Source organism: Mobula birostris, unplaced genomic scaffold (genome assembly GCF_030028105.1).
Source record: "Mobula birostris isolate sMobBir1 unplaced genomic scaffold, sMobBir1.hap1 scaffold_1604, whole genome shotgun sequence".
NCBI lineage: Eukaryota > Metazoa > Chordata > Chondrichthyes > Myliobatiformes > Myliobatidae > Mobula > Mobula birostris.
Genome location: NW_027274646.1, coordinates 1 through 16,290, shown reverse-complemented (window position 1 = coordinate 16,290; position 16,290 = coordinate 1). Strand labels below are relative to the sequence as shown.

General features: G+C 51.4%; 2 protein-coding genes across 5 annotated transcripts in view; both read right to left on the bottom strand.

Moving 5' to 3' along the window:
* The window catches only part of LOC140192535 (uncharacterized), a gene marked incomplete at its 5' end in the record, with an annotated part of 28,780 nt that extends 17,294 nt beyond the window's left edge, over positions 1 to 11,486 (bottom strand). The window contains one exon of the mRNA XM_072250096.1: positions 11,432 to 11,486. Coding sequence (XP_072106197.1) covers positions 11,432 to 11,486 — 55 coding nt within the window. The remainder of the gene's footprint in view (positions 1 to 11,431) is intronic.
* Positions 1 to 12,620, bottom strand: part of LOC140192536 (uncharacterized) — a 65,254-nt gene extending 52,634 nt beyond the window's left edge. For all 4 annotated transcript variants that reach the window (XM_072250098.1, XM_072250100.1, XM_072250099.1 and 1 more), the window contains exon 1: positions 12,412 to 12,620. In XM_072250098.1, the coding sequence (XP_072106199.1) occupies positions 12,412 to 12,478 (67 nt within the window). In that variant the 5' untranslated portion in view covers positions 12,479 to 12,620. The remainder of the gene's footprint in view (positions 1 to 12,411) is intronic.
* Positions 12,621 to 16,290: the final 3,670 nt, after the last annotated feature.

The window sequence follows — 16,290 nt, the reverse complement described above, 5'->3', positions numbered from 1 at the left end:
AGAGACATTGAGGAAAGAGACAGACATTGAGGAGAGAGAGACATTGAGGAGAGAGAGACATTGAGAAGAGAGAGAGACATTGAGAAGAGAGAGACATTGAGGAGAGAGAGACATTGAGGAGAGAGAGACATTGAGGAGAGAGAGAGACATTGAGAAGAGAGACATTGAGCAGGGAGAGGGACATTGAGGAGAGAGAGGGACATGGAGGAGAGAGAGAGACATTGAGAAGAGAGAGAGAGACATTGAGAAGTGAGAGACATTGAGAGACATTAAGAGAGAGAGACATTGAGAGACGTTAAGAGAGAGAGACATTGAGAAGAGAGAGACATTGAGAGACGTTAAGAGAGAGAGACATTGAGAAGAGAGAGACATTGAGAGACGTTAAGAGAGAGAGACATTGAGAAGAGAGAGACATTGAGAAGAGAGAGAGACATTGAGAAGAGAGAGTGAGAGACATTGAGAAGAGAGAGAGACATTGAGGAGAGAAAGACATTGAGGAGAGAGAGACATTGAGAAGAGAGAGAGACATTGAGAAGAGAGAGAGATTAAGAAAGAGCGAGATTAAGAGAGAGAGACATTGAGAAGAGAGAGTGAGAGACATTGAGGAGAGAGAGAGACATTGAGAAGAGAGAGAGACATTAAGAGAGAGAGACATTGAGAAGAGAGAGAGAGACATTGAGGAGAGAGAGAGAGAGACATTGAGGAGAGAGAGAGAGACATTGAGAAGAGAGTGAGACATTAAGAGAGAGAGACATTGAGAAGAGAGAGAGATTAAGAGAGAGAGATTGAGAAGAGCGAGACATTGAGAAGAGCGAGACATTGAGAAGAAAGAGAGATTAAGAGAGAGAGACATTGAGAAGAGAGAGACACTGAGGAGAGAGAGAGACATTGAGAAGAGAGAGAGATTAAGAGAGAGAGAGACATTGAGGAGAGAGACAGACATTGAGGAGAGAGAGACATTGAGAAGAGAGAGAGACATTGAGAAGAGAGAGACATTGAGAAGAGAGAGAGACATTGAGAAGAGAGAGAGACATTGAGAAGTGAGAGACATTGAGGAGAGGGAGACATTGAGAAGAGAGAGACATTGAGAAGAGAGACACTGAGAAGGGAGAGAGAGATTGAGAAGGGAGAGAGAGAGACATTGAGAAGAGAGAGAGACATTGAGAAGAGAGAGAGACATTGAGAAGAGAGAGAGAGACATTGAGAAGAGAGAGAGACATTGAGGAGAGAGAGACATTGAGGGGAGAGAGAGACATTGAGGAGAGAGAGAGACATTGAGGAGAGAGAGAGACATTGAGAAGAGAGAGAGAGATTGAGAAGGGAGAGAGAGAGAGACATTGAGGAGAGAGAGAGAGATTGAGAAGGGAGAGAGAGAGAGAGAGATTGAGAAAGGAGAGGGAGAGACATTGAGAAGAGAGAGAGACATTGAGAGAGTGAGAGACATTGAGAAGAGGGAGACATTGAGAAGAGAGAGACATTGAGAAGAGAGACACTGAGAAGGGAGAGAGAGATTGAGAAGGGAGAGAGAGAGACATTGAGAAGGGAGAGAGACATTGAGAGAGTGAGAGAGATTGAGAAGAGAGAGAGAGACATTGAGAAGAGAGAGACATTGAGAGAGAGACATTGAGAAGAGAGAGAGACATTGAGAAGAGAGAGAGAGACATTGAGGACAGAGAGACATTAAAAGAGAGAGACATTCAGGAGAGAGACATTAAGAGAGAGAGAGAGATTGAGAAGAGAGAGTGAGAGACATTGAGAACCGAGAGACAGACATTGAGAAGAGACAGAGAGACATTGAGGAGAGAGAGACATTGGGGAGAGAGACATTGAGGAGAGAGAGTGAGAGACATTGAGAAGAGAGAGGGACATTAAGAGAGAGAGACATTGAGGAGAGAGAGACATTGAGGAGAGAGAGAGACATTGAGATGAGAGAGACATTGAGAAGAGAGAGAGATTAAGAGAGAGTGAGATTAAGAGAGAGACATTGAGAAGCGAGAGACATTGAGAAGAGAGAGTGAGAGACATTGAGAAGAGTGAGAGACATTGAGAAGAGAGAGAGACATTGAGGAGAGAGAGAGACATTGAGGAGAGAGAGAGATTAAGAGAGAGCGAGATTAAGAGAGAGAGACATTGAGAAGAGAGAGACATTGAGAAGAGAGAGTGAGAGACATTGAGGAGAGAGAGAGACATTGAGAAGAGAGAGAGACATTAAGAGAGAGAGACATTGAGGAGAGAGAGAGAGACATTGAGGAGAGAGAGAGACATTGAGGAGAGAGGGAGACATTGAGAAGAGCGAGACATTGAGAAGAGAGACACTGAGAAGGGAGAGAGAGATTGAGAAGGGAGAGAGAGAGACATTGAGAAGAGAGAGAGACATTGAGAGAGTGAGAGAGATTGAGAAGAGAGAGAGAGACATTGAGAAGAGAGAGACATTGAGAGAGAGACATTGAGAAGAGAGAGAGACATTGAGAAGAGAGAGAGAGACATTGAGGACAGAGAGACATTAAAAGAGAGAGACATTCAGGAGAGAGACATTAAGAGAGAGAGAGAGATTGAGAAGAGAGAGTGAGAGACATTGAGAACCGAGAGACAGACATTGAGAAGAGACAGAGAGACATTGAGGAGAGAGAGACATTGGGGAGAGAGACATTGAGGAGAGAGAGTGAGAGACATTGAGAAGAGAGAGGGACATTAAGAGAGAGAGACATTGAGGAGAGAGAGACATTGAGGAGAGAGAGAGACATTGAGATGAGAGAGACATTGAGAAGAGAGAGAGATTAAGAGAGAGTGAGATTAAGAGAGAGACATTGAGAAGCGAGAGACATTGAGAAGAGAGAGTGAGAGACATTGAGAAGAGTGAGAGACATTGAGAAGAGAGAGAGACATTGAGGAGAGAGAGAGACATTGAGGAGAGAGAGAGATTAAGAGAGAGCGAGATTAAGAGAGAGAGACATTGAGAAGAGAGAGACATTGAGAAGAGAGAGTGAGAGACATTGAGGAGAGAGAGAGACATTGAGAAGAGAGAGAGACATTAAGAGAGAGAGACATTGAGGAGAGAGAGAGAGACATTGAGGAGAGAGAGAGACATTGAGGAGAGAGGGAGACATTGAGAAGAGCGAGACATTGAGAAGAGCGAGACATTGAGAAGAGAGAGACATTGAGGAAAGAGACAGACATTGAGGAGAGAGAGACATTGAGGAGAGAGAGACATTGAGAAGAGAGAGAGACATTGAGAAGAGAGAGACATTGAGGAGAGAGAGACATTGAGGAGAGAGAGACATTGAGGAGAGAGAGAGACATTGAGAAGAGAGACATTGAGCAGGGAGAGGGACATTGAGGAGAGAGAGGGACATGGAGGAGAGAGAGAGACATTGAGAAGAGAGAGAGAGACATTGAGAAGTGAGAGACATTGAGAGACATTAAGAGAGAGAGACATTGAGAGACGTTAAGAGAGAGAGACATTGAGAAGAGAGAGACATTGAGAGACGTTAAGAGAGAGAGACATTGAGAAGAGAGAGACATTGAGAAGAGAGAGAGACATTGAGAAGAGAGAGTGAGAGACATTGAGAAGAGAGAGAGACATTGAGGAGAGAAAGACATTGAGGAGAGAGAGACATTGAGAAGAGAGAGAGACATTGAGAAGAGAGAGAGATTAAGAAAGAGCGAGATTAAGAGAGAGAGACATTGAGAAGAGAGAGTGAGAGACATTGAGGAGAGAGAGAGACATTGAGAAGAGAGAGAGACATTAAGAGAGAGAGACATTGAGAAGAGAGAGAGAGACATTGAGGAGAGAGAGAGAGAGACATTGAGGAGAGAGAGAGAGACATTGAGAAGAGAGTGAGACATTAAGAGAGAGAGACATTGAGAAGAGAGAGAGATTAAGAGAGAGAGATTGAGAAGAGCGAGACATTGAGAAGAGCGAGACATTGAGAAGAAAGAGAGATTAAGAGAGAGAGACATTGAGAAGAGAGAGACACTGAGGAGAGAGAGAGACATTGAGAAGAGAGAGAGATTAAGAGAGAGAGAGACATTGAGGAGAGAGACAGACATTGAGGAGAGAGAGACATTGAGAAGAGAGAGAGACATTGAGAAGAGAGAGACATTGAGAAGAGAGAGAGACATTGAGAAGAGAGAGAGACATTGAGAAGTGAGAGACATTGAGGAGAGAGAGACATTGAGAAGAGAGAGAGACATTGAGGAGAGAGAGAGACATAGAGGAGAGAGAGACATTGAGGAGAGAGAGAGACATTGAGGAGAGAGAGAGACATTGAGAAGAGAGAGACATTGAGAAGAGAGAGAGACATCGAGGAGAGAGAGAGACATTGAGGAGAGAGAGAGAGACATTGAGAAGAGAGTGAGACATTAAGAGAGAGAGACATTGAGAAGAGAGAGAGATTAAGAGAGAGAGATTGAGAAGAGCGAGACATTGAGAAGAAAGAGAGATTAAGACAGAGAGACATTGAGAGGAGAGAGACACTGAGGAGAGAGAGAGACATTGAGAAGAGAGAGATTAAGAGAGAGAGAGACATTGAGGAGAGAGACAGACATTGAGGAGAGAGAGACATTGAGAAGAGAGAGAGACATTGAGAAGAGAGAGACATTGAGAAGAGAGAGAGACATTGAGAAGAGAGAGAGACATTGAGAAGTGAGAGACATTGAGGAGAGAGAGACATTGAGAAGAGAGAGAGACATTGAGGAGAGAGAGAGACATAGAGGAGAGAGAGACATTGAGGAGAGAGAGAGACATTGAGGAGAGAGAGGGACATCGAGGAGAGAGAGAGACATTGAGAAGAGAGAGAGACATTGAGGGGAGAGAGAGAGGCATTGAGAAGAGAGGGATAGACATTCAGAAGAGAGAGACATTGAGAGGAGAGAGAGAGTACAAGAGAGAGAGGTAGAGAATGGGGCAGAGACGTGCAGACAGAGGAGAAGAAAGGGGAGGGAGAGAAAGGAAAGTGAGTGGGAGAGGGAGGGATGAGAACCAGCGAGGGAGGGGAGAAAGAGGGCAGGCCGGAGGGGAGAGAACGATCGACAGAGAGGGTGGGAGAGGTGTGAGCGAAGGACAGGAGAGTAGGAGAGCATGGGGAAAAGTGAACGGGGCGAGAGAGGGGGATCGAGTGTGGTGGAGGGGAACAGAGAGAGAGCAGAGCAAGAGAGTAATAGTGGGAGGGTGTTAGAGGGGTGAGGGAGAGATCGCAAAAGAGAGGGAAGAGAGAGGGTGGAAGAGGCAAGAATGAGAGAGAGGGAAAGATTTCGTGGGGGAGAGCGAGAGTGGTAGAGAGCGGGAGTGCAACAGAGGGGAGAATGTAGAGCGAGTGGACAATGAGAGAGGTAGAAGAAAGAGAGGGGGAGAGGGAGGGAGAGAAGGGAGAGAAAGAGAGAGAGACATTGAGAAGAGAGAGAGGGACATTGAGAAGAGAGAGGCATTGAGGAGAGAGAGAGAGATATTGAGAAAGGAGAGAGGCATTAGGAGAGAGAGAGATTGAGAGCAGAGACAATGAGAGAGAGAGACATGGAGACGAGAGAGGGAAACATGGAGGAGAGAGAGAGACAATGAGGAGAGAGAGACATTGAGAGACATTGAGGAGACAGAGACATTAAGCGAGAGAAAGAAATTGAGAAGAGAGAGAGACATTGAGAAGAGAGAGACATTGAGGAGAGAGAGAGACAATAGAGAGACATTGAGGAGAGAGAGACATTGGGAAGAGAGAGACATTGAGAAGAGAGAGAGACATTGAGAAGAGAGAGAGACATTGAGAGAGTGAGAGACATTGAGAGGGAGAGACATTGAGAAGGAGAGAGACATTGAGGAGAGAGAGACATTGAGAAGAGAGAGACATTAAGAGAGAGACTTTGAGGAGAGAGAGAGAGATATTGAGAAGAGAGAGATACTGAGAAGGAGAGAGACATTAGGAGAGAGAGAGATTGAGAACAGAGACAATAAGAGAGAGAGAGACATGAGATGAGAGAGGGAAATATTGAGGAGAGAGAGAGACATTGAGAAGGCAGAGAGAGACATTGTGAAGAGAGAGAGACATTGAGGGGAGAGAGACATTGAGAAGGGGGAGAGACATTGAGAAGAGAGAGACATTGGAAGAGAGAGACATTGAGAAGAGAGAGAGTCATTGAGAAGAGAGAGAGACATTGAGAGAGAGAGAGACATTGGGAAGAGAGAGACATTGGAAGAGAGAGACATTGGGAAGAGAGAGACATTGAGAAGAGAGAGAGACATTGAGAAGAGAGAGAGACATTGAGAGAGAGAGAGACAGACATTGAGAAGAGAGAGAGACATTGAGAAGAGAGAGAGACACTGAGAAGAGAGAGAGACATTGAGAGAGAGAGAGACATTGAAAAGAGAGTGACAGACATTGAGAAGAGAGAGAGACATTGAGAAAAGAGAGAGACATTGAGAGAGAGAGACATTGAGAAGAGAGTGAGAGACATTGAGAGAGAGAGAGACAGACATTGAGAAGAGAGAGAGAGAGACATTAAGTGAGAGAGAGAGAACTGAGAGACAGGGCTCCGCCATCACCACCTCTCCCGCTGCCCTCTCTCCTCAGCACTCCTCCAGGCCGTTCCTTGGTCACACACCGTCCCACATCGCTTCCTCCTCAGCCCCCCTTCCTCCTCATCGCCCCTCCCACGGCACTCCCAGCACACCGACCCTCCCATGGCATGCCATTACCCCCCCCAACACCACTTCCTCTTCACCCCATTCCACGGCACCCCTCTCATACCGCCATCCCACAAAGGCCCTCCAGGCACCCCGCTGCCCAAAACACACCATCCTTACTGAACGCCCGCTCGCTCATTGTGTCTCCTCCCCACGCATCCCCTCCGTCTGATCGTCTTTCTTTCTTTCATTAATTTTTTAGTGATTTTTTTTAACAAGCATAATACAGAGGAGAATTAGTTCAAATATATATATCAGTAACAATATAAACCAAGATTAAGACAAACTTTGTCAAAGTCAAAGATATTGTTAAACTAGTATAAAATATATAATAACAAAGAAATGAAAATAGCAACTCTCCTCTTACCAGTTTCTGAAGAGAAAGGAAAAAACATTGGGTTTTAAATGAAAAGAGAGAATAAACAACTTTCTGATCAAATCTAAAACTTCGGGAAAAAAAAAAAGATTAAAAGAGTAATAATTCAAATGAAATGAAAATTTTGGATAAAGGGTCGCCCCATATTTGCTCAAATTTAAAGGATGTATGAAAGAGAGCAGAAGATGGCAGCACGACGCAGCGCGCGTGGCCTATCTGTCAGGTAGGGGACCATGCACAATCCTGATTTGATGGAGAGGGACGCGAGGGTACGGGGGAACATCTGGAGAAACTACTGAAATGGCCGCTGTTACTGTGTGGTCTGGAATCTACGGAGCAGAAGGCCCCGAAATCCTCGACTTTGTTTGTTTCAGCGGCCGGGGGGAGGTCAAAGGCGCTCGGCAGAGGATGGCGCCCGGGTGGCTGTATCGGAGAGGCTGGTCGGAGGCTCGGAGTTTTCGGACGGACGGACTCAGTGTCGGCTGTGGTCGGCTGCTTCCAAGGCCTCGGCAGGTCGACGGCGCCTGGGGGTTTATGGCAGGGAGTTTCTCCCTTTTGCCGCCTGTTATCAGGGACTCGGGAGTCGATCGACTCGGGGACTTTGAGACTTCTTTTTTTACCGTGCCCATGGTCTGCTCTTCATCAAATTACGGTATTGCTTTGCACTGCTGTAACTATATGTTATAATTATGTGGTCCGTCAGGGTTAATCAGGGCCATAGAGCACCCCTGTGGCTGTCCCCTGAACAATCACTACTCCCGTTCGAATACTGTGGGCGGAGATGGCTTACCCAGGGTCAGAAACAGCGGCTCGGAAGGAAGAAGGCAGCAGTGACAGGGGTCTCAATCGTTGGGGAGGGGGTCAGACAGCAGATTCTGCGGACTCGGGAAAGAAACGCGGCTGGCCGTTTGCCTCCCAGGTGCCAGGGTCCGGGGACGTTTCCGATAGCATCCACGATATCCTGAAGTGGGAAGGAGAACAGCCAGAGGTCGTGGCACATATTGGTACCAACGACACGGGTAGGAAAAGGGAGGAGGTCCTGAAAACAGACGGCAGGGAGTGAGGAAGGAAGGTGAGAAGCAGGACCACAAAGGTAGTAATCTCGGGATACATAGAACATAGAACATAAAATTGTACAGCAGAGTACAGGCCCTTCGGCCCACAATGCTGTGCCGACCCTCAAACCCTGCCTCCCATATAACCCCCCACCTTTAATTCCTCCATATACCTGTCTAGTAGTCTCTTAAACTTTACTAGTGTATCTGCCTCCACCACTGACTCAGGCAGTGCATTCCACGCACCAACCACTCTGAGTAAGAAACCTTCCTCTAATATCCCCCTTCAACTTCCCACCCCTTACCTTAAAGCCATGTCCTCTTGTATTGAGCAGTGGTGTCCTGGGGAAGAGGCGCTGGCTATCCACTCTATCTATTCCTCTTATTATCTTGTACACCTCTATCATGTCTCCTCTCATCCTCCTTCTCTCCAAAGAGTAAAGGCCTAGCTCCCTTAATCTCTGACCATAATGCATACTCTCTAAACCAGGCAGCATCCTGGTAAATCTCCTCTGTACCCTTTCCAATGCTTCCACATCCTTCCTATCCATCCATCCCCGGACCCTGGCACCTGGGAGACAACCAGAACTGGGCACAGTACTCCAAGTGTGGCCTGACCTGCGTTTTATAGAGCTGCATCATTACATCGCAACTCTTAAATTCTATCCCTCGACTTATGAAAGCTAACACCCCATAAGCTTTCTTAACTATCCTATCCACCTGTGAGGCAACTTTCAGGGATCCGTGGACATGTACCCCAAGATCCCTCTGCTCCTCCACACTACCAAGTATCCTGCCATTTACTTTGTACTCTGCCTTGGAGTTTGTCCTTCCAAAGTGTATCACCTCACACTTCTCCGGGTTGAACTCCATCTGCCACTTCTCAGCCCACTTCTGCATCCTGTCAATGTCTCTCTGCAATCTTGGACAATCCTCTACACTATCTACAACACCACCAACCTTTGTGTCGTTGTGAGATTACTGCCTGTGCCATGCGACAGTGAGTACAGGAATATAATGAGGTGGAGGATAAATGTGTGACTGAGAGATTGGACCAGGGGGCAGGGATTCAGATTTCTGGTTCATTGGGAACTCTTCTGGGGCAGGTGTGACGGTACAAAAAGGACGGGTTGCACTGGAATCTGAGGGGGACCGATATCCTGGCGGGGAGATTTGCTAAAGCTATTGGGGAGAGTTTGAATCTGGACTAGTTCCTGAGGATTGGAGGGTGGCTGATGTAACCCCACTTTTTAAAAAAGGAGGGAGAGAGAAACCAGGGAATTATAGACCGGTTAGCCTAACGTCGGTGGTAGGGAAACTGCTGGAGTCAGTTATCAAAGATGTGATAACAGCACATTTGGAAAGCGGTGAAATCATCGGACAAAGTCAGCATGGATTTGTGGAAGGAAAATCTCGTCTGATGAATCTCACAGAATTTTTTGAGGATGTAACTAGTAGAGTGCATAGGGGAGAACCAGTGGATGTGGTATATTTGGATTTTCAAAAGGCTTTTGACAAGGTCCCACACAGGAGATTAGTGTGCAAACTTAAAGCACACAGTATTGGGGGTAAGGTATTGATGTGGATAGAGAATTGGTTAGCAGACAGGAAGCAAAGAGTGGGAATAAACGGGACCTTTCAGAATGGCAGGCAGTGACTAGTGGGGTACCGCAAGGCTCAGTGCTGGGACCCCAGTTGTTTACAAAATAATTAATGACTTGGATGAGGGAATTAAATGCAGCACCTCCAAGTTTGCGGATGGCACGAAGCTGGGTGGCAGTGTTAGCTGTGAGGAGGATGCTAAGAGGATGCAGGGTGACTTGGATAGATTGGGTGAGTGGGCAAATTCATGGCAAATGCAATTTAATGTGGATAAATGTGAAGTTTTCCATGTTGGCGGCAAAAATAGGAAAAGATTATTATCTGAATGGTGGCCGATTAGGAAAAGGGGAGGTGCAACGAGACCTGGGTGTCATTATACACCAGTCATTGAAAGTGGGCATGCAGGTACAGCAGGCAGTGAAAAAGGCAAATGGTATGCTGGCATTTATAGCGAGAGGATTCGAGTACAGGAGCAGGGAGGTACTACTGCAGTTATACAAGGCCTTGGTGAGACCACACCAGGAGTATTGTGTGCAGTTTTGGTCCCCTAATCTGAGGAAAGACATCCTTGCTATAGAGGGAGTACAAAGAAGGTTCACCAGATTGATTCTGGGATGGCAGGACTTTCATATGAAGAAAGACTGGATGAACTGGGCTTGTACTTGTTGGAATTTAGAAGATTGAGGGGGGATCTGATTGAAACGTATAAAATCCTAAAGAGATTGGACAGGCTAGATGCAGAAAGATTGTTCCCGATGTTGGGAAGTCCAGAACGAGGGGTCACAGTTTGAGGATAAAGGGGAAGCCTTTTAGGACCGAGATTAGGAAAAACTTCTTCACACAGAGAGTGGTGAATCTGTGGAATTCTCTGCCACAGGAAACAGTTGAGGCCAGTTCATTGGCTATATTTAAGAGGGAGTTAGATATGGCCCTTGTGGCTACGGGGATCAGGGGGTATGGAGGGAAGGCTGGGCAGGGTTCTGAGTTGGATCATAATAAATGGTGGTGCAGACTCGAAGGGTCGAATATCCTACTCCTGCACCTATTTTTCTATGTTTCTATGTTTCTAATTGCTGGGGGTCGGAACTGAACTGAAGAAACGTTGGAAGGGGTGGTTGGCTCACAAATAGAGAAAGCTTGGAGATAGTTGAGAGGGAGGATAGGCAGGTGATAGAGAAGGGATGTGCTCAGACCGGTGGTTTGAGATCTGTCTATTTTAATGCAAGGAGGATTATGAACAAAACGGGTGAGTTTAGAGCCTGGATCAGCACTTGAATCTATGATGTTGTGGCCATTTACAGAGACTTGGATGGCTCAGGGGCAGGAATAATTACGTCAAGTGCCAGGCTTTAGATGTTTCAGAAAGGACAGGGAGGGAGGTAAAAGAGGTGGGGACTGGCACTGTTGATCAGAGATAGTGTCACGGCTGCAGAAAAGGAGGAAGACATGAGGGATTGTCTACTGAGTCTCTGTGGGTGCAAGTTAGAAACAGGAAGGGTCAATAACTTTACTGGGTGTTTTTTATAGACCACCCAATAGTAACAGGAACCTCAGGGAGCAGATAGAGAGACAGATTCTGGAAAGGAGTAATAATAAGAGGGTTGTTGAAGTGGGAGATTCAGCATAGCATTGTGGGCCGAAGGCCTGGATTGTGCTTGAAGTTTTCCATATTTCTACGTTTCCATGTTTCTGACAGACACATCATCGAAACAGAGTCAAACCAACCAAGATGAAACTGACCACCAGCTGCCTGGGGCCGGGGTTCCGAGAGTTTCTGGAAATTAATTCCACGTACGATACGTCAGGTTCATCTGTGGACAGAACAAATGGGGTCAGACACAGAGTGAAGCTCCCTCCACACCGTCCCATCACACACGCCCGGGGTCAGACACAGAGTGAAGCTCCCTCCACACCGTCCCGTCACACACTCCCGGGGTCAGACACAGAGTGAATCTCCCTCCACGCCGTCCCATCAGACACTCCCGGGGTCAGACACACAGAGTGAATCTCCCTCCACACCGTCCCATCACACACTCCCGGGGTCAGACACAGAGTGAATCTCCCTCCACACCGTCCCGTCACACACTCCCGGGGTCAGACACAGAGTGAATCTCCCTCCACACCGTCCCATCACACACTCCCGGCGTCAGACACAGAGTGAATCTCCCTCCGCACCGTCCCATCACACACTCCCGGGGTCAGACACAGAGTGAATCTCCCTCCGCACCGTCCCATCAGACACTCCCGGGGTCAGACACAGAGTGAATCTCCCTCCACGCCATCCCATCACACAGTTCCGGGGTCAGACACAGAGTGAATCTCCCTCCCCACCGTCCCATCAGACACTCCAGGGGTCAGACACAGAGAGAATCTCCCTCCACACCGTCCCATCACACACTCCCGGGGTCAGACACAGAGTGAATCTCCCTCCGCGTCATCCCATCACACAGTCCCGGGTCAGACACAGAGTGAATCACCTTCCACACCGTCCCATCACACACTCCCGGGGTCAGACACAGAGTGAATCTCCCTCCGCACCGTCCCATCACACACTCCCGGGGTCAGACACAGAGTGAATCTCCCTCCGCACCGTCCCATCACACACTCCCGGGGTCAGACACAGAGTGAATCTCCCTCCGCACCGTCCCATCACACACTCCCAAGGACAAACACAGAACAAAGTTCCCACCCTCCGCCCCTCTCACCCCAGGACGGAGACCGCGAGTCTGTCTTTGCAAACTTCACGTTCATGTAATTCTCGCTGTCGTCCATCCTGTCGCCGATTCTCTGCGTCTCTGAGCCCAGAAAGGGGAAGCAACCGTTGTCAGAGGAAGCCGGCGTTGACAAGTTTGGCAGTGGGGGGGGGTGTCTGACCAACTGCAGCAAACAGCAGGTGAAGGTCTGCTGCAGAGAGGAACCGAGAGCAGCGTCAGGAAGTGCGGGGGGGTGCGGGGTGGGTGGAGATTGAGGGTGTGCGGGAGGGTGGTCGAGAGAGATAAGGGTGGCCGGGGGAGGGCGGGGAATGAGGGGGAGAGGGGAGAGGGTGACGGCGACAGACTGGTTCGGGGGGGTGGGGAACGGGTAGAGAGGTGAGATGGAGATGAGGAGACGAGGGAGGGAGAGGAATAGCAGGCGGAAGGGTGGCCGTGGGGGGAGAGAGGGTGAAAAGAGGGGGCAGGGAGAGATGGAACGAGAGGGAAGGTGGGAGAGAGAGTGAGCGGTACAGAGGGTGCAGAGAGGGGAGGGATGAGGGAGAGGGAATGTAGGGGAGGGATGAGGGACAGGGTCTGTAGGGGAGGGATGAGGGAGAGGGAATGCAGGGGAGGGATGAGGGAGAGGGAATACAGGGGAGAGATGAGGGACAGGGAATGCAGGCAACAGAGGGAGGGAGGAATCGGAGGGAGAGGAAGGGAGGAAGTGGAGAGGCAGGGCGGAAGGTGGGAAGGAGGGAAATGTCAGAGAGGGGGAGGATTTGTTTCCCTCGCACAGGGCCTCCATTGTCTTGGAGATTTGCATTGCCCCGGGTGGTTCCTGTTTGGCGAGTCGGACTCTCGCACACAGCTCCCTGCTCGTCGCTGGGGCCTCAGACGCCCTGCCTGCGGGAAGCCGGGGGCCCAGGACAAGCCCCCAGACCCCACCGAGGTGAGTCGGCTCCCTCCCTGCGAGTGAGGTGAACAGCTCCCCTCGAAACTCGCTCCCTCCACAGCGCCTCTTCGACTTCCTCGTCCTTCCTTGTAATGTGCATTCTCTCTCTCTCTCTCCCTCTCTTTCCCTCTCTCCCTCTATCTCTCTGTCTCTTTCTATCTTGCCCCTTCCCCTCCCCCTCCACCTCTCCCTCTCTCTCGGCTTCCTCCCCTCACTCTCACCCCTTCCCCCTGATCTTACCCCTCTCCCCCACCACCACCCCCGCCCACCGTCTCCCTCGAGATACCCGTCACACGCCGACCACAGCCGCCACATTTTCCCCCGTCCCTCCACCTTCCCCCGGGGGGTGGTGGGTGTGAGGGGTGAGGGGTGGGGGGGGTTTGGGACGAGATGCCATTTAGACCTGGGTCATTCGATCTCACATTCTCTCTCTCCCCCCCACCTTCTCCTTGCTTCCCTCCCCCACCTTCCCCTTCTTCCCTCCCCCCACCTTCCCCTTCTTCCCTCCTCCCCCCAACCTTCCCCTTTTCCCTCCCCCCACCTTCCCCTTCTTCCCTCCCCCCCCACTTCCCTTCTTCCCTCCCCCCCACCTTCCCTTCTTCCCCCCCCCACCTTCCCCTTCTTCCTCCCCCCCCACCTTCCCCTTCTTCCCTCCCCCACCTTCCCCATCTTCCCTCCCCCCCCACCTTCCCCTTCGTCCCTCCCCCCCACCTTCCCCTTCGTTCCCTCCCCCCACCTTCCCTTCTCCCTCCCCCCCACCTTCCCCTTCGTCCCTCCCCCTCCACCTTCCCTTCTTCCCTCCCCCCACCTTCCCCTTCTTCCTCCCCCCACCTTCCCCTTCTTCCCTCCCCCTCCAGCTTGCCCTTCTTCTCTCCCCCCCACCTTCCCTTCTTCCCTCCCCCACCTTCCCCTTCTTCCCTCCCCCACCTTCCCCTTCTTCCCTCCCCACCTTCCCCTTCTTCCCTCCCCCCACCTTCCCTTCTTCTCTCCCCCCACCTTCCCCTTCTTCCTCCCCCCACCTTCCCCTTCTTCCTCCCCCCCACCTTTCCCTTCTTCCCTCCCCCCACCTTCCCCTTCTTCCCTCCCCACCCACCTTCCCCTTCTTCCCTCCCCCCACCTTCCCCTTCTTCCCTCCCCCCCCACCTTCCCCTTCTTCCTACCCCCACCTTCCCTTCGTCCCTCCCCCCCACCTTCCCCTTCTTTCCTCCCCCCCACCTTCCCCTTCGTCCTCCCCCTCCACCTTCCCTTCTTCCCTCCCCCCACCTTCCCCTTCTTCCCTCCCCCCCACCTTCCCCTTCGTCCCTCCCCTCCACCTTCCCCTTCTTCCCTCCCTCCCCCCTTCCCCTTCTTCCCTCCCCCACCTTCCCCTTCTTCTCTCCCACCCACCTTCCCCTTCTTCCCTCCCCCCTCCACCTTCCCCTTCTTTCCCTCCCCCACCTTCCCCTTCTTCCCTACCCCCACCTTCCCTTCGTCCTCCCCCACCTTCCCCTTCTTCCCTCCCCCCACCTTCCCCTTCTTCTCTCCCCCCACCTTCCCTTCTTCCCTTCCCCCTCCACCTTCCCCTTCTTCCCTCCCCCCACCTTCCCCTTCTTTCCCTACCCCCACCTTCCCTTCTTCCCTCCCCCTTCCCCTTCTTCCCTCCCCCCACCTTCCCCTTCTTCCCTCCCCCCTTCCCCTTCTTCCCTCCCCCCACCTTCCCCTTCTTCCCTCCCCCCACCTTCCCTTCTTCCCTCCCCCCCACCTTCCCCTTCTTCTCGCCCCCCACCTTCCCCTTCTTCCCTCCCCCCCACCTTCCCCTTCTTCTCTCCCCCCACCTTCCCCTTCTTCCCTTCCCCCTCCACCTTCCCCTTCTTCTCTCCCCCACCTTCCCCTTCCTCTCTCCCCCCCACCATCCCCTTCTTTCCTCCCCCTCCACCTTCCCCTTCTTCCCTCCCCCCCACCTTCCCCTTCTTCCCTCCCCCCACCTTCCCCTTATTCCCTCCCCCCCACCTTCCCCTTCTTCCCTCCCCCACCTTTCCCTTCTTCCCTCCCCCCCACCTTCCCCTTCTTCCCTCCCCCCACCTTCCCCTTTCTTCCCTCCCCCCTCCACCTTCCCCTTCTTCTCTCCCCCCACCTTCCCCTTCTTCCCTCCCCCCCACCTTTCCTTCTTCCCTCCCCCCACCTTGCCCTTCTTCCCTCCCCCCCACCTTCCCCTTCTTCTCTCCCCCCCCACCTTCCCCTTCTTCTCCCCCCACCTTCCCCTTCTTCTCTCCCCCCACCTTCCCCTTCGTCCCTCCCCCCCACCTTCCCCTTCGTCCCTCCCCCCCATCTTTCCCTTCTTCCCTCCCCCCCACCTTCCCCTTCGTCCCTCCCCCCATCTTTCCCTTCTTCCCTCCCCCCCACCTTCCCCTTCTTCCTCTCCCCCCACTTTCCCCTTCTTCTCTCCCCCCACCTTCCCCTTCTTCTCTCCCCCCACCTTCCCCTTCTTCCCTCCCCCCACCTTCCCCTTCGTCCCTCCCCCCACCTTCCCCTTCTTCCCTCCCCCCCACCTTCCCCTTCTTCCCTCCCCCCACCTTCCCCTTCTTCCCTCCCCCACCTTCCCCATCTTCCTCCCCCCCACCTTCCCTTCGTCCCTCCCCCCCACCTTCCCCTTCGTCCCTCCCCCCCACCTCCCCTTCTTCCCTCCCCCCACCTTCCCCTTCGTCCCTCCCCCTCCACCTTCCCCTTCTTCCCTCCCCCCCACCTTCCCCTTCTTCCCTCCCCCCACCTTCCCCTTCTTCCCTCCCCCTCCAGCTTGCCCTTCTTCTCTCTCCCCCCCACCTTTCCCTTCTTCCCTCCCCCCACCTTCCCCTTCTTCCTCCCCCACCTTCCCCTTCTTCCCTCCCCCCATCCTTCCCCTTCTTCCCTCCCCCCACCTTCCCCTTCTTCTCTCCCCCCCACCTTCCCTTCTCCCTCCCCCC